Genomic DNA, 18,329 nt, shown 5'->3' on the forward strand with positions numbered 1-18,329 from the left:
CACTATCTCGTCGACGACTGGCACTATCTCGTCGCTTCTTGCTGTTCCTTACTCCCCTCGTTTCTATTTTTACCTTTGCTGGTTGGCGATATGACGGCCAACCTCCTGTGAAGGGATTACGATACGAAGCAAGGTCGCGGCTGTGCGTGCTGGAACGGTTCGTTGGCCCCGAAGAGCCTCGAACCCGAAAATTCGTCTGCGCGACGGCGAGATGTCGAGCTCGGCCGGCGCGCTAGTTTCGTACGCATTGGCGCACACGCTTGCGAGTTCGTTCGGACCTTCAACCGTTTACTCCACCGTTCTTTGTCATAAAAAGAATGTGCAGTATGTTTCACGGGCATTTAGCTCGCTATGCCAGCTGTAAGCCCTGCCTAACATGCGTTTGCTTTTGCCGGCCTCCGCCAATCGCAGAGCTTAGCCCATGTGACGGCATAGGTTCTGTTGCGGGAAATGAGCTGGTGGGTCGCATGACCATTCCCGTTTTTCCTAATTATGTAGCTTATTTGAGCGAAGTTTGCGTTATAAGTGGTGTCGTTATGGTTCTAACGAGGCAATCTTTCGAATGAACCAAACTTGTGTTTTCTCTTCATGGCTCCTTTAAAACGCTTCTCACGCTCGGCATCGAACCTGGGTCTCTCGCGTTACGAAGCTGACATCTATCGAATCGCGCCATTCTGACACGGTTGAAGACGTTTGGAATTTGGGCTTTTACTGAACTGCATGAGATAAAGCTTCCCGTTTCAATCTTCTTTCCCTTAAGAAAGGGGCTTTGATTTATTATCGCTTGCACTCCGATGGAGCTAATTACTAGGTACAAATTCTGTTTAATCGGCACCAAAGGGAAGCCGCTGCTAAGGCAGCTTTAAATCAAATTGCACAGAAGAACCGATACTCTTGAAAAGAAAGAAGGCGCGCCCGCCAACGCGCTTTGAAAGCTTATAGCCGCTACCCTAACGCGTGAAATAAACCATACTGTCAATAGAGGAATGCGTATGGAACATTGTTTCAGATGAAAATTTTATTGTCATTGACTCTCCTTTTGTGGTTTCTTTTATTAAAAGCAAAAAAAAATTGTTTCGTCTAAACTACGCCATAACCAAAAAAAAATTACGCCGAGATTACGGCATGAAAGACTGCGTCGCCCGCGTGCTATCAGGTCTTGAGCTTCCCGGGTCAACCGCATTAAGGTGATGCAAATGGCAGTTGACCTAACTTCTGCGCCACTCGCTAGGCGTACCACATTCACTGATAGTCTAACTGCAGCCTCAACTTGTCCGGAAGCGAAAAAAAAATCTCCCGTGTATTTTAGAAAGTGTTGTGGGATTACAAGCACTACAGTTCATCCGCATGCTTACAGTAGCAAGCTTCGCCCTGAGCTTCGAGGAAAAGATCGCATCCCATGTCGTCCGCCGTCTCCATAAACATTTCGACAGTAGAATAGCAGGAGCCCTTGTCGGCCACTTTGGTGTCACACACTCGCCTCAGACACGCGTCCAACGCGACGTCACAGCTTGCCTTGTTCGCAAGGCAGGTGTAGTAGCAGAGCTCTACTTCGTGGCAGCACTTCTCGAAGTCTCGGTGCGGCAACATTGAAGTCGGCACCCGAAAGTCCTTCGTGCCACAACCATTGGGAGGCCTCTTCTCGAGGTTCCTCGACAGTGGCGTCGTACCTGCGGGGCAGGTAAACTTGCACTCGGGATACGAAAAGTTCTCTGCTTTGTTCTCTTCACTCGCTGAAGATGGGCCGGAGAAATGCAGGACTCCAAACGCAAGAAGATTCATTTGCAGGAGCACCGTGGTAGCTGGTATCCTTGCCGGCATTTTCATGTGTTGTAGCTCTTGATTTAAAGACAGGCCACTTGTTCACCCCTGTTCTGCCTTTTTGTTAGTTCCTGAAAAAAACAGACACAACAAAGACGGTAAAAGAAAGCGTAGTTGACAGCATACTGGACAAGGGAATAGCCACACTGTTTCGATGGCAATTCAACCAGCAGTGAACGTTTGGGATTCTAGCTTATTTTTAATAGTTCGTGGATTCGCTAAAAAGTACGAAGTGTGTGCTGGCTTCAAACAAGTAATACTCTTTCTGAGAGGACTAGAAATGGAGAAACATTTTGCGGCTCTCCTTAAGACGATTGATTGTGTGGGTTAGCGGCGCAAGGGTTACTGCCAAAGAGCGCCAAGACGAAGTATTTGAAAGGTCTTAAAACACGGGTTTTTGGAGTATCTAAAAGCTAGAAAACACAAAAATATCAATGTCTAGTGTTGTTCAGGAGCGTTGGCGTTATCTCATAGTCTTTTTCCTTGCGCGTTAATAGAAATGAAAGCTTCGTACTCTCTTAAATGGCTCACTGAATAATTTGTGTCTGTGGCGTCTCAGGAGAGGCGTCAATACTGGAGAGAAAGTAACGCGCGGGTGGAAAAGTACCGAAGTTTGATTTCACTCTTTTTTGTCAGGCTTCACCTTGGACCACCAAAATCAGTTCTATTTTTATAGAACACTTCAGGTGATTAGAAACCAAACGTTCCACTCTATTTTATCAAGTACATCAGAGCACCCTCACCTTGTTACATTCCTCATCCTGTCTGGCATTTCGGACATTCGAAAATGTTCGAGAATAGCTCCGTATTTTCGCCCATTGAAGTTTTATTCAGAAATCAGTTCTGGGCAGCGCATGAACTGCTCAGGACTATTCAGGTGTGCCAAATGAAAGGGACCAGCTTATAACAAACCAATATCTCTCCTGCACTATGAGGAAGCCTGCACTATGCTGTTATCTATACCACGAATTCAGCGGCTATCCCTGTACTCCTCCAACCATTGTACAAGACATACAAACAGACGCTTCAATGCTCACCAAGAAACTACCATGAACATCCCAGTACTTGTTTTAACAAATTTGTTTAACGAAGTTTTAACAAATAGCCACAGTGATGCAAGACACTAAATTCAATTTCAGGCACATTAGCCCTAATTATTTCAAACACGCAAGTCTCAAGCTGGGGAGATGGTATGGTTAGAATATATATGCGCATATATTCTGGATAACATGGCAAATGCAGGCGGCGTTCAGGGCTTCTAGAGGCTTTACCTAAATCAAAATTGTTCATACCTAGCAAAGCATCATTTTTATATACCAAAAAACTATTTACTGGGGTGCGAAAAAAGATAATATTTTGTGTTCTGTGTTTTCTGGTAAAAATGCATTTAAACATGGCATAATATTTGCCTTCGAGATCAAAAACAACAGTGTTTGTAACAAGCCCTAATTCCCGGTGCAAGCAAGCATGCTATTTAAGTAAACTTTGCGAAACCTGAATTTTGACATGGCAAATTCACAGTGATAAATATATAAGTAACAATAATTTTCTTAGAAAGAATATTTAAAATTAGGTAGGCGTATCTCCACACCAATCAAACCTGAACATTCGGAGGAATACTTCTGACAGGTGTATCTAAAAATTCAATCTCCAATTGCCACGAATAGAATATTAGTTCCAGAACTCCCTCCAAAAAACAGAAAATATTCCGTCGGTAGTAAAAATGTTAAGTTCAAAAAGGATACAGATTCGGAAGCAATTGCTTTACTAGAAATGGCAAGCACCCTCTAACATCTGAATATGCTACATTTTGCTTCTTCACCGAACAGAAGCGTTGCTGATATATTTAAAGACACACCAATAAACTGAACTGTTTCAAGCAAAACCGGCCCAAGACGAAAAACAAGAAACTAAGGTTGACCTATATACCATGATCTCCGCAAAAAATTACGGATACAGGCTACTTTGGCACTGCAGGCCGTTCTCCCACACAACGACGTGATGCGGCACGAATGAAAACCGTCGCGCCAAGACCCCACAGGTCGACCACAACGCCCTCTCACGCGCCCCACTGCATTTTTCATTTCGACATTTTTAAACAATACAATTTATTTTTAACCCATGCCCCTGCATAATTCTTTTTGTTGCTCTTCTTGTCCCAAAAAGTACAAATATCTAAATGTAAAAGAAGCGTCGTCTGCCTTTCAGTCACCGTGACAAACGGTCATTCCGAGTACACGACGCGAAATTCTAACTTTTTAAAATTTATGGAAAAACATATTCAAGTAAGAAGGATGAAGCAATAAGGTAAAAAAAGCTTTCAAGACAAAACTTCAGTTTTCAAAGTGTCTTAATGGCGAACGTAGTGAGTTCAAGGGGACCGCGCTGCTGCCGTCGATTGGTGTGCTGTTTGTCCGTAGTTTTCATCCCCCAAAAACCCTTCCGAACGTGCAGACTGATAGACGGCTAACTTTCAAGGGACCATAGACATAGCGCAGAGTCTGTGTATTTTTTTTCTGGTCAGTCCATGTTGCGGTGCTCATGGCATGTTCAAAATGTATCATGTTTCTCCAATCCACACTTTACCACAGTCTGCGTTCTACTAGCTTTGCTTAAAGCACAAAATGTTCTAGCGCGAGGCGATGGAAAACGAGTGTCCCGGTGTGTTCTTTCAGTACGGCTTACGTCCTAGCACGAGGCATAAACGAGTGTCGCGGTGTTTTATTACCGTGACTACATCCACGATGACATTATCCGACAGCAGAGGACGCCGAGAGCCCGAGCCCCTAAGGGGTTTCGCCCCTAATATGCATGGCTGCTTGATTTTTGCGATAGTACATAAAAATACTCCTTGAAAAAAATTTTTGAGCCCTAAATTGAAAAGAACACTAGCGCGAAGCACTAGCTCTCCTGGCGGCATTATAAGTCCAACACAAGCTGAAGTTTTCAGTAGATATAGGGCGAGCATTTCAACACGGTAAAATTGAATTGACCTAAGCAAACATCCACCGTGTTTATCGTGCGAGAAGCGAGACGGCAGGGGAAAAGTGTGAGAGGTGAGCGTGAAAGACAAAGGCCACCAATTTTCGCCTTCCACTACACTCAAGGCATAAGAAATAGGGATTTGGGCAATGCGACGTTTTCAAAATATTAAAAAAAATATTCTACATGCCCACATAAAACGCTGAGTAAGTATAAACTCCTGATGAGGACATTTAGCCTCAAATTGTACAAAATCCCGTAGTCACCTGGGTATTTTTTTCGTTCCTGATCACGTTGGACAAAACACAGAAAAGATAATATGAAACAATTCTCTATTACATCGTGGGTTTAAGCATTTGAGCAGTTAGCAAAAGAAAAAACCCTTGATTATTCTCAACGCGGTGACCATACAGCAATAAAACACGACGAGGCTCTGTTCTGATCACCACGTCACAAAACAAGCTATGATTAACTGACACGTTTTTTTTCCTACCAACACAAAATTTAAGAAACTAAGAATATTGCAAAATGTGAATTTTTACTTATGTTCATTATGTTAGGAACAATTTGCGTTCGCACGTCGCTAAAAATACTGCGACTGAGGTCATTATGAGAAACATAACTCAGATTGGGGCGTAAATTATGTGGCGGCTAAGGAACCCTGCTGCAATCGTTCGGAAAGACTTCCGAAGTAAAACACGTAAATGCGACTTCCTGGTTTTCTGAGGTCGTTTAAAACACCAATACAGGCTGACAGTAAGAGCATATCAACAAATTCGAGCGGGCACAAGCGCTCAACCTTCAAAGAAGTGGTCCCAACCTTTCACAGAAGCGACGATAGTCCTGAGAACGGAACCAGACGAGCTCCCTTACTGAAAACATGCGACCCGACTCCGGCGTCTAATACAGCATACAAAGTTAAAAGCCTAAAAAAACAAACTTGAAAAAATGGATTACCGTTGCAGCGCTCAAGGCGTTCGACGTGGAGCACAGATGTCAACATACCGCTAAGTCGACGTGTCGCACTCCTTGATCCCGCCGTATTATTATCACGAGTTGGCAACAGCTGTTACCGAGCGAAGCAACGTGGTGTGGTAGAATTTCTACAGCAAAGAGGAGGCGCATCGCAGCCAGGCTCACGGCGCAGAATTTTATTAGCAAGAGCGCATAGTGGTAAAGAAAATTGAGTGGAAAAGTGGATGCGGCTCCTTAGTTCGGGAGCCCAAGCGACAGCTGGGCAGTTTCCGCTCTAGAGATCAATACTTGCTCGTCGTCCAAGTGGGTGCAGGTGGTCAAGTAAAGATACGCGTTCTGAGAAGTAGAAGATTAAATTCCCAATACAAACAGTTGCGGCTTGTGGCGATCGTTGAATGGCAGCGACAAACACAAAAAAAAAGGAGATTTCTTCATTTTTTTTTCAATTTTGTCGATGGGGACCACTGAATTCCTTTTTTTATGTTTGCGTGTTTCCTCTCATAATCTTTTCCACAAAACTCTATTTTTCTGATTTGATTATAAGTATATAGCTTGTGAACGGCTGCATAACATAGCACTGCAAGGTTTCGGCACCACCACAACTACCCGTCAAATTTTACAGGGGTGCTTTAGCCGGTAAGATAAACACTCCCTACCTTTTCTTCGAACTTTCAAGCTATAACAAACCTGCGTCCGTCACCAGCACAGACGGCACTCCATTGTTTGGTAGCCCGCACCTTTCTTGTGCATTGCTATTGTTGCGATTTTCTTCAAAAAAGCTATCGAACGTTTCGACTGATGCAACTGAGAAGAAGGCGGTCGATGTCAGATACAGTTTTTGTTTGGCGTCACATGAACAAGGAAAGATGGTCCACTCGTTGAGAAATTCGACAAAAAGAGAAAAATTTTGGGAAAGTGTCCCTAAGCCATGTTATCTGCGGCGAGCACTAACATTTGGCTCGTGTATTTCGCGGCCACCTAATCTAAGGATTTAAATGCCTATTGACTGTGTTCTACACATATTTTGTACGTCGAAAAAGTACCCATGTCGCTGTTAACAATCTCATCTTCGATATAAGCTTCTCTGTCTTACTATGCAGGTACAGAACTAAACGAGAAGCTAAAATTGCAATTACAAGAAGCGAGCGGCCAGTAAAGCAAAACGTAATTCCTACATTTTTAAGGGTCTGGAGGACCGGTAATTATTCTAGCGCAGAACCCAGCAGACGCTGTTTCTTCAAGTAAACTTTAAAAAGAAGACAAATTCTTTCTGCAGTAAAGACCGTTGTTCCGACAATATTGGACTATTTACCTAAATATATGCGCTTATTCTTTTCAGTGGATCCGAACAACAAGCAAAAAAGTTCGCACAGACCTAATCCAAATAAAAAGTAAGGCAGTTGGTATAGGCATAAAGCCGTGAGCGAGGATAATTTATATCCCTTGCATATTTAATTACAGTCCCAAGAGAGGAGGAACGAGGTCTCTCATGAATCTGGAAGAGTCCACCCCAGCTGATTATAGGTTTTCTTCATGTGAAATAAAGACCGATAAACCAATTGATAGTGGGCAGAGAAAATGGGTGGCGAAAAATTAAAAAAGGGAGATGACTGCGGTGGAAAGAGAGTGAAAGTGCACCATCCGTCAGCATCTTTCCTAGCGACCAGAGAATACAAGTTTTATATGGGCTTATTTGCTTTTATTTTTTGCTGCTCATACAAAAATGTGCACACTTTTAATTTTTCGGACATAATTGAAAAAAAAGGGGCTGCACATTAGCAGCTTATTTCAATGACTACCGGTCATGAAGCTTCCCGTATGTGTCTATCATTCTGAGGTTTTCTCAGAACTTATAACGTGTGCACTGCACCCGCTGAAACTTCGGCTCACATTGAACCTTATAACACTGCAACGCTGTAGAGTGTTTGAAATCGCTGCATTTTCTGAATAGTAAGAAAACGGCTACCAAATTCTCATTTTTGCTGAGGTATAGTGGGTGAAGAATATTGCGCAGCGATTTTTTTCTTAGGTTATTTACGTAAAAACTTCGTATTCTATTGTAACAATGACCAAAAAAGTATGAAAACGACGGTACTACGCATTAGAATGTGAAAGTTACAGCGACAAAATTCGGCCACCTTCGTAACTGAGATGCGAATGCTAAAGAAACAGCGGAGCTGGTGGCCATAACTAGCTTTATCTTGCTTTTCGTCGGTGTGCCCCTTTCTTAAGATAAAGATAGTTCAAAAGCGAAGCTTTCTATATGCAAACTGAGTTAAATCGGAGACCGATTACCAAACTGCAAAAGTCCGAAGCCAACATCCACGTCAACACAGTCAAAGTCTAAAAGCCAATGCCCGCGCTACGAACCCAAAGAAAATTCCGATCTCCCCAAATGCGGTGACAGCGAAATCGGATAGACGAGGGTTTCATAACGCGAGCGATCAAGCGTCGATTCGGACCACGGGATGCGTTCTTTTTTAGGCCCGCAGTCCCAACGCCTGCCCGTGAGCTCCTTGCCTCCTGGCAACTTTCCCTCGTTCTTTTTGGCCTAGCCTTTTACCGATCGCCACTTCGCCGAGCGGAATTTTCTCTTCACGTCCAGCATGGCCAGAGCTCAAACTTAAGCCGCTCTGCTGTAAAAATATTCCTATCATGGGTTATCTTCTGTGACTTTGTCTGCAAAAATACAGTAGCAACTGCGAAATTTTGCAGCTTTCTCCGAACAGCTGGTACCATGTGTTAACTTCTGGAAGTTGCGCAAGAAAAGAAGCCGGGACCTTTTAATAAGTTCTGCAGTTCTTCTGAAAAAAAACGATATAGATGATTTCATACCAAACAGTATTACGTGTTCAGTCCTACCAATTTCTCTGAAAAAAGCAGTACAATTTGTTATGTAATGCTGGTTGCTTTGAGAAGGAACGGTGCTTGTACCACGCGCTAAGCTGTGCAACTTGCTCTGAGAAAAGACGCTACCATGCTATAAATTCCAAGTTGCCCTGGAAAAGAACTGTACAATCTTAACTTCTCCAAATTGCTCCAAAAATTATTCGTAGTGTGTAAGAATTTGCGCAATTTCTGCCCTGAGACCAAACAGTGTCATGTCGTAATGACCGCAAATGTCCTTGAAAAAATTGTACCTTTTGTGAACTTGTGCAAGTGACTCTGATAAGGAACGGTACCGGTAACTGCTGTTAAATCCTGCAAGTTACTCCGAAAATGACGAGAGCGGTCTCGTTTTTCTCCTGTACGTTGCTCCAAAAGAGAACTGTGCTATGCCTGAGCTTCTGCAGTTGTTACTCCGGGACCAAACCGTATATGTTACGTCCTGCAAGCTGGATTAAAAAAGAATTGCACTATTTTGTTAATTCTGCAAATGGCTCTGAGAAAGAATGCAGCGGTACCATGTGCCACGTTCTGCAAATTGCTTGCAAAAGTACAATATCGTTTGTTATGTCCTGTTAGTTGCTCTGAAACAGATCGGTACTTTGTGTTAAATTCTTATAGCTGCTGTTTTGTGCAAATTTCAGGAACGTGCAAGTAGCCATTGGTGCTGAAAATATACGCTCACAAGGAGTCGGTAACGATGACATAGGGTCTCTAAGAGCCACTCACAGCCTCTAACTGTTGTTTTGTAAGATGCAGAGCAAACGATATTTAATACATTACTTCAGCAACGAAAATTCCTCAAATAAAAGTAATCAAGCTTTTTGCACATCTACTTAAGTTTTTCACGTTACCCACAAAGAATGTCTGCACTCTAACAAGCCTTCAAGTGAACCCATCGAAAATTTGTTATCGCGTGCTAATTTAATTGCCTTGCCCGTGGTATGCCAACTACAGCGTCGGTTGGCTTTCTGGAAACAATAATATAGCAGGAGAATTGGGTGTGTTGCTGAAGGAGAGGTGGATTAGTTGAGCAAAACAAGGGCTTTTGTTTGTATCCTCGCAAAACAAGGGCTTTTGTTTGTATCCTCGAAGTTATTTTAAATGTCAGGACACTCCTCGAGATGTTCTGCCGGCATGAACCGCACAAGCCTGTTTCAATATTGTAATCATTCACCAGCCAGCGACGCCTCCGCCTGCATTTCGGCGATATACTTGCGCCGGCGGGCAATCACATTTGTGGCGTCAAATATTTCAGCTTGAGAAGGAGAATGCTTGAAGAATAAAGAAGCTTATCCCTGTACGAAGCATTGTGGTCGGAGAGGCCTGTTTGGTTTTTCAACCATAGAAGGAATATAGTGTTTATCAGTATTAGAAAAATCAACTATATAAATCGAAAATTGACAACATCCCAAAATAATGGTACCCTGATAAGTCTGATAAGTAGGCAACGTAATTTGTAAAGCGCTAGGAATGCTATGGTATTGACATGCTCTAATTATAGGCGTAATTACGCGTGTACAGGTTCCTTATGACAGGTGAAGGCTCCCAAACCACCAACTGAAACGAATGTTTGCTGATTTAACAACATATCGCTTAGAAAACTATTCCTGTAAATATTACAAGCTTTTTTCTCTGCGCCTTCTTACGCTAAGAAGCTCACATGAAAAGTCTTCCCCGGGCTTGAATTTCGCGCCTCGCTTTTGCTATCAATTGCTAGTCGGCCATTTTTCCGCATACTTTATGGCTCTTCGCCTAACACAGCTGTCCTGGTAATTCGCGAAGATTATCGAACAAGTTTTTGCAAATTCGTGAAATTTAAACTACATAGCAGCAACTTCAAATAATACTTATAAAAACCAAGGCCTTCTCATGTCTGCGGCATAAATTTATATTTTTGAGGAGTGTAAGTTGCGAAAATTGGAAATGTCGGAAGGACAAAAAGTTGGAAATATTATCTTACATAAAGGTCGCCTATAAGGACTCCAAAACCTTTTATGAAGCGTCCTAATCTGGTAGATTTTGAGAAATCAATTATTAGAAAAAAATAGGAAAGAATTCTCTCGGCTTTCCAGCAAAAATGTATTGAAAAAGCGTTGGTATTTTATTATTACGGAACACGAAATATAAAACAGGGGCAATCACTCAGTCGTGATTTAGAAAAAAAACAAGCCCCAGCTAAAAACTCACATCAGTTTGATTTTAGTGATGCGCACAGTGCGAGCGTTTATTTTTTAGGTCAAGAGAAGCTTCTGGTTAGCAAGAAAAAATTCAGAAAGATTGTGGGTTGCCCAAACCAACCTTAGATAGATGCAGGTTTAGAATGTGGCCAAATGGCACGTAGCATATCGTTATTGGCGGTGAGCGCGACAACGGGCGGCGCTGCAAGTTGCTCCTCCGTGACGTCGGTTTAGGTATTTTTGCATTTGTCGTCTGCTTCACTCGGGCTCGCCCTCCTTGCTGTTTCTTCGCGCTTGGTTGACGTCTGATGCTTGTCCGCACCTCATTTAGCGTGTGCGTAACTTTTTATGACAATAACAGACTTAAAATAGCATACACCAGCTCAAGGCGTCAGTTAAAGTATAGTTTTGGATACCGCTACGGAAAAAAACATTGCCGGCGTCGCCCATTCTTTGTGAGGCCGGTCTTGCGCGGAGCGCGAAGAGTCGGAGCTAGGCGTCAGCTTTTGTATTAAGAAATATTTAGTACAAAGGAAACAGCCAGCTGCTAGTAACCCACAACAGCGAAAATACAGGACCAAAACAAATTTCATGCCTTCAGGGCTGTCGGCTTTGGCAGAAGGCGTTACGATTCCCAGTAATCATATGCAAGGTAAAACAGGTTTTGGAAACTTGCCGAATGCTCGAAAGTGTTGTATCACATTACTTTACGGTTCCATGGCATGAAAGTATGCCGACATGCACTATGAGCTGCAAAAACTGCAGGTTGAGTTCTACATAACTCACTGTGTGTATAGGCGCGTGTTGGTTTTATACCAGGCTTCTAACCAGTATGGAGGTTTTTTCAGCAAAACGAGTCATGTCTATGGTAAAGACACAGTAACACTGTGTTTTTAAAACCTGGAGGGATATTTCAGTACATTTCCCACAGCTTTATCTTCCCAATATCAGATATCCGTAATGGGAAAACTGCACTCAAGAGGAGGTGGAGGATGAGAAGGAGGAGAAAACTATTTATTATTAAAATACAGCTGATTAGCGGGCCGATTCTAAGTAAAAGACAAGAGAGTAAGAGAAATTTTCTTCACTCCATAGAACGCCATCCCGAGTAGACCAGAGTTTGTTCTTTACGCCTGGAAAGGTAGAAAAACCCTAATGGGGTTCTTTGAAATTAATATTAATCGGTTTTGATTCTTCTAATATATCCACGTATACTATTTATTGCGTTCTTTAGCGACCATATCAAGACTTCAACACCATAGACATGACATAATTCGGTCTGAGAGTCCGTTCGTTATAACGGTGGTTACGGTAGAAATTCGGGGCACAAAATCCGCCTTCGAGTACTCCGGACAACGTTGTCTGGGGCGCGATCGCGGTGGCGTAGCACAAACCTCATTGTATGTGCATGTGAAAAAACAAAGCACGCTGCGGATATGCACCTTCGTGCACGCGCGCATGACAAAAGCCAATTTGGGAAGAAAGGAATACCTTCTATACAGCCTAAAGAAGTATCCACACGATATTTGTGAGCCCCCAAACATCCCCAAATAAGAGGTTTGTGACGGTGCAGAAAAATTAATGCGTTGGGCACAGAAAAAAAAAATCATCTGATACAAGTCCACAACAACGAAAGAAACAGAAGACAGCCGCTTTGGTTCTTGCTGTGCAATGCGCGTGTAGGGGCCCGCTGCTTGGTACGTAGCATTAGACTGTTGAGTCTTCATAAGAGCACCTCAAAAGTACTGTAGGGAAGCCCACGCATTTTGAATATACACTAATTGAGGAACTCTGGGCGCTGAACCTCGCGAGTAAGCTAGAAAGAATGAGTTACACACGATCTTCTGACCGATGCTCTGAAAGTTGTTCTCTCTGCCAACTTGTGGGGGGTACAGCTTGAAATTATTCAGATGGGTCACAAGCAGGCAAAAATAACTGAATTATTAAAAATACGCTTTTAATGCACCACAGCATCAAAGCGAGCGATTTCTAGCTGCCGGGGCTCCTGCTGCCCCTCACTACTGCCCCTCACAAGCGGAGTGCAGCAGACAACAGAGGCGCAAGTCCCTAAGCCCACGCCAGAGCCAGGGGGTGCCGCTCAAACATCTCACCGCCAATATCGTCAAGCGCTACAAGTCTACTTCTTTGCTAACTCAATTTCAGTGCTATTGGCGTCAAATGAAATGCGAACACAAAATTATGAACCTGAACGCACAAATAGCGCGATTTCTTTCCATCCAAGCCAAAATGACGCGTGAGTTAGCTACAAAAACAAAGTTGGAAAAATTGGATTTCTAAATATACCTATAGCATACCATTATATGAACTCTACGAAGAGTATGTTTTTAATTTCGCACGTTCTGGTTCATATTTTCGTGTTCTCGTTTCATTTGACGCCGATAGTACATCTGAGGACATTACATAAATATGTCATTCAGCGATATGTAAGCACACACTTAAGCCTGATCCCATGCCCGCCGCGCACAAACACACGCGTGCGCACACGCCTACACACACACACACACACACACACACACACACAAATAAACAAACAAAAGAAAAAAGCGCCATAGTTGCGTGTTTCTTTATTAAGTATTATAACGTTTGTGAAACAGGGCAAGATATGCTGTCTTTTTGTAGCTAGGATGTGCACATAGGCAGGCAACATTACCAGGACAATAAATCGAATGCCTCTCACCGTCGGATGAAATATGGTACTACTCATAACTACTTTTCCCGCCACCCTTTCAAATATTTAGAACGTCCACGTGTGCCTAGGGTTACGGCAAGCATTACGGCAAGTATTATCGCTGAGTATTTATTGAAAGCGATACCTTTTTCTTACCGCACAAGTTCACATTTACGTGATATGCGATGTTCCGGTGAGATGTAGGCCATCAGGCAAAGTTCGACGGGAAACACTATTTGCGACCAACAGCACAAAATGAATCATCAGGACTCTACAAAGTTAGTCGTTAGTAGTGAAGCAGAAATGTTTGCTGCGTAGAAAATATTGCTGTCATAAAATGGCTGCAATTGTATGCAAGTGGCTTCCTTGTGAAATTGCGGCTCATGTTCCCAAATAACACGTCCCCATTCGGTTCCTGAACTACGGACCAGGGATAGGAAAATGTTCAGAACACAGGAGTGCCCTAAACACTCAAAAAAAAATTAAACGCAGAACCTGAATTAGATGGCATGTGATTTACTAAGTTTCAGCGACGAGCCGCCGTGGTACCGCCATTCCAGTCCTTTTTGCTTCAACCGTATACGTATTTCGCGCTTTGAATGCGTCCTCCAGAAGTGTCCTCGGGAATGCTTATGCAGGAACGTAATTCTCTATTCAGTACAATATCTTTTTGTATCAAAGCTAATTTTATTGAAATGAAGCTGGCACGGTACCAGGAGGTTTCCTCTCGAAGCGCTCACAACACTTTAAACGTCAGCTGCGTTAGCCAACACTTACCATGTGTCATTTACCCGCTGGTTGCATAGCGACTTCATGCGATACACAAATAAAGTAACAAGTCCATTTAAGTCGTTCTTAATAAAGCTGCAAGGATGTTTTGTACCTAGAATTCTTGTTTCTAGGAATAATTGCTACCCTTGTGATACATTTCCAAAAGAAACGTTGTTTTATGTCACCGTTAAAGGATTGGCTTATTTGTTTGGATTGGGGATTCGGGTATAAATTTTAAACTTTTTGCTTTGTCGCTGAACTCGTAAATCCACTTAACTCGTAGTTTGTTGATAGTATCCCTGTTTCGTATGATCAAAAACTTAACTTCTCATGTGTTTTCCGGCAAATTTTCGCTTACCTGAGTGAGCAAAGAATACCACCGAAGAAGCGATGTTTCCCGGAAACAACGGGTGAATTGAATTTTTATTTGCTTACCTCCTTGCCTCAAAAATGCAGTGATGAGTGTTTTGCTTTGTTATGGGGTCCACTCGTACAACACGCTCACTGATTAGGGTTAGCCAGCGCTCTATCAGACGAACACGTAGCGAGAGCAAGAACAAAAATATTGATATCAGCGTTTCCGAGAAACGTTCACATGGGATCACAGTGCAAATAAATAAAAATAAAACAAAAATGTGGCTGCATGATTTTCAAAAAAAAAAAATACCTCCCTGTTTTCTCGGGCCTGAGTTCATATTATATTTTTCTCTCAACCTATCAAGCAATCTTTAATATTATATTGTTTCTATACTCTAGAAACAGTCATGCTAGATGGGCGAATTTAAAAAGAAGTAAATTACGAGACTTGAACAATTTTCTCTGAGGAGCTGCACGGCGCTCAATAAATTCAATAAATTGTCTGTTGTATCCTGTTGTTCGCCGTACAATATTGTTTCAATACACGCTTCACTGGTTGAATACAACGAGTTTAGGAGAACGTTTAGCTAAGGCTTGACGGAACGTACCTGTATGTTCGATAATGTACTTCAAATACCTGGCAACGCCGACTGTACGTTTCTACTGCTGCAGCCTACCTAGGCCTTTCACCCATAGCATTTTGCGCAAAAATCTCAAGCTCCTTCTGTGAATCGATCCGTTACTATTTTTTAGGTGCCCGTACAAAGAGGCGGCATGACTACCTATCTTTTTTTCATCGGCGTTTCTATGTTAGGCATAGCAGTCTACGTACATAATGCTGTCTAAGTACGATGCAGACTACAACATTCGAATGCACCGTCGCAGCTCCGTCCTCCCCGAACAAGCAAGAACTGTCGGGATAATCGTTTCTTTTCTCCGGTGCTTTTTCAAGAACTGTCTCTTAGCAGGGCAGTTGAGACTGTGTAAGAAGGTGGGATCCATTCAAAGCAACGGAAAGGGCATAACGGTCTCGCGTGAGACCGCGCTGTTCTTTAGCGATAGAACGCCATTTCACGCTCGGGTGCATACGTTCTGCAACGCCAGCGCTCCTGTTCCTCCAAGGGGAACCTCGGTAGCTCGCAGCTATTCTGCTTTGTCCACGCCCGTCAAAGAAGGATACAAGTCCACGGGGGCATCTTTGAACCTTGTAGCAAGCCAGACTTTTGTTTTGCTGCTCTAGTTCGCGCGAGGAAGCTCAATTGCGAATAAATGACAGCCACCGAGTCCTCAAGGATAAACTATTTCTTATTGTAGCTTTGCTATAGAGTGTAATAAATCCCCATACAAGGTTCCACTAACGCTGTCGTCTATCTCGAGTGACAAGACCCAAATTAAAGAAAGCAAAAATAATTGATTCATTGTAGGGTTTAACGCACCGACGCAATGCAGGCGATGAGGCGCGCCGTAGTGGAGTGCTCCGGATTAATTTTGACCACCTGGGTATCTTTAACGTGCACCGAAATCTCGTACACACGGGCGTTTTTGCTTTTCGCCTCCATCAGAAAGGCGGCCGCCGCGGCCGGGAATCGTAAGAAAGTAAAAATAGAAACCAGATTTATCATTGAAAGAAGAAGCCGGCGTCACAAGTACGTGCGAAGAATTTATTTAACCTGCCATCAACGCTGGCACGCTAAAATAATAAAACATTAATAGACCAAATAAAGAGGGGCTCAAAGAGTGTAGAGTTCTACAAATATGAATGGAGCTGAATGTCGGTTAAGGTATCCAAGATATCAAACATTGGTGATTCTTTCAAACTCCACTAGAAATTTGCTGTGGAAGTAAGTTTTACTTGTGGTAATATGGTCATTAATTAGCTGTAGCTATATAAGAACCACTAGAAATGGCAGTTTTATAGTTATCTTGTCTCTCTTATCATATTCCCACTCTTAGTATCATTGTGCAGTATGTACTGCAACGTAAGTAAAAGCATAAGTAAGCGTTAAAAAATAAAAGCGTAAGTACAAATATTTGCTCTGAAAATTTAAAAAAACACCAAAATACAAAAAACAAAAAATACAAATCTAGAAATGAACTAACGAAATCAAAAATATGTATCTTATGTACCGTCTTTACAAAACGAAGGCAAAAGTAAAAACTCACCGACAATGACGGCGGAAACACGTGTAAAAAATCATAAAAACAGACCCGCCGTGTGACGGCATGCATTCGCCAAAACTGCATGGTTAGCGGATTTAACACATTTTTTTTTTATAATTGCGTAAATGGAGATAACGACGCAAATAATTGAAAGAAACCGCGCATTTACACAAAAAAGCTAAATTGGTGAATTTAAGGTACCGAATTGCTATAATAGTGTAGAGGCACATTACTGCCGAAAAAAAGAAAAAGCTATAAAAATATAAAATAACCCGACGTATTTGGCAACCCATTCCCATATCTCGCTATAAACAACTCACAATAAACACAAGCCTCGTAAGAACGGATACGCATTAGTAATTCAAAGAATGTCTGCACTTTTTTTTCTTCTTGCACAGCGGATGAAGTGGTTATTGGCATTATTCTTTTTCTTGTATTTGCATATTTGAAGAACATATATGAGCCCTGTAATGCTGTACCATATTTTTTCCTAATTAGGCCTTTTTACCCTAATCAAACTAGGTGCTTCAAAATATTTATTATTTCTCTTCGTATTTTCTTTACTTTACTTTTAGTTTACTTTTACTTTCTGCTTACTTTTAGTTTGAAATACGCGGGTCACTGCCCTTGTAAGAAGCGCAACTTAAAAGAAAAATATCAAATTCAAAACACGCACCCACTTTGGAGACATCTTCAAGTACGATAAACCCTCCCCTGTAAGCACTTCCTAGTATAACAAGGCCTTCTCCTTGCAGTAGTCACCATTCATAGGCCTCTCGTCTTCCCCGAGTGGTCAAGCATCAAAAAACGCCCCACGACGTCACCAGTGGTAGGGCGTGTCCGGCCAATCGCAAAACGGGGATAACAGTTTAGGCTTGTACGCTGAGAGGCCCTCTTACCATGATGGTGGTTTTCACGCCGACGCGTGCTCGATATTGCAAAGCCGCGCCAGCCATACCTTTCCACGCTGGGGCAGGGCGTAACGAAATATCGGCTCTTGTAGCAGTCGACGACCCGTCACTCATTACGGCGTTATCAGGGCGGAGGTCATAGAAAGTCGAAGTTTTACGCCTTGCCTGAAACAATAAAAAAAGCCGGTAACAAACGCCGTGCTGCCAACGACGGCGTGGGAGCCTGGAATTTCACCCCACGCTCCCCTCTACGTTTTGCCCTCACCTTTTTCGCAACCACACCTGCCTTCAGGCGATCACGCCGAGACCCAAGATTCCACGTGCAACAACGCCCAGGCCCGCACGAAGAAAACAGGAAGACCTTGTGGTGAGAAAAGGCTTGTATGTATGCAATACATGCAAACCCGCCTTCCTCGAGAAAAACAACCCATTTCTTTGCTCGTGTATTCTTGCGTTGAATCTGTCTTGTGTTGTTTCCTTGTTATGACGCCGCTGCTACTACAATAAATACCCGCTATGAGCGTCTTATTTTCTACACTGGTTTGTTGTTGTTGTTCTAGATTTAAAGAGAAGCCTTTAGTCTTACACTGATGTCGT

General features: G+C 42.7%; 1 protein-coding gene across 4 annotated transcripts; it reads right to left on the reverse strand.

Annotated features, from left to right (window-relative positions):
* Positions 1–751: 751 nt before the first annotated feature.
* LOC144159177 (group XIIA secretory phospholipase A2-like) lies at positions 752–18,066 on the reverse strand. Of its 4 annotated transcripts, none has more exons than XM_077690505.1 (3): positions 17,998–18,066; positions 17,780–17,897; positions 752–1,892 (listed from the first exon to the last, which is right to left on the reverse strand). In XM_077690505.1, the coding sequence occupies exon 3, from the start codon at positions 1,825–1,827 to the stop codon at positions 1,333–1,335; it is 495 nt and encodes a 164-aa protein (XP_077546631.1). In that variant the 5' UTR covers positions 1,828–1,892; positions 17,780–17,897; positions 17,998–18,066; the 3' UTR covers positions 752–1,332. The 4 variants fall into 4 exon arrangements, with proteins under 4 accessions (XP_077546631.1, XP_077546630.1, XP_077546633.1 ...); XM_077690504.1 differs by having other exon boundaries at positions 17,721–17,897; XM_077690507.1 differs by lacking the exons at positions 17,780–17,897; positions 17,998–18,066 and adding an exon at positions 5,761–5,778.
* Positions 18,067–18,329: the final 263 nt, after the last annotated feature.

The sequence above is a fragment of the Haemaphysalis longicornis genome, unplaced genomic scaffold (assembly GCF_048455015.1).
Source record: "Haemaphysalis longicornis isolate Haplotype H1 unplaced genomic scaffold, Haemaphysalis longicornis Haplotype H1 scaffold_10, whole genome shotgun sequence".
NCBI lineage: Eukaryota > Metazoa > Arthropoda > Arachnida > Ixodida > Ixodidae > Haemaphysalis > Haemaphysalis longicornis.

Bases quoted from the DNA above. Each gene is read 5' to 3' on its own strand.
- LOC144159177 (XM_077690505.1), bottom strand. From the start codon at position 1,827: ATGAAAATGCCGGCAAGGATACCAGCTACCACGGTGCTCCTGCAAATG.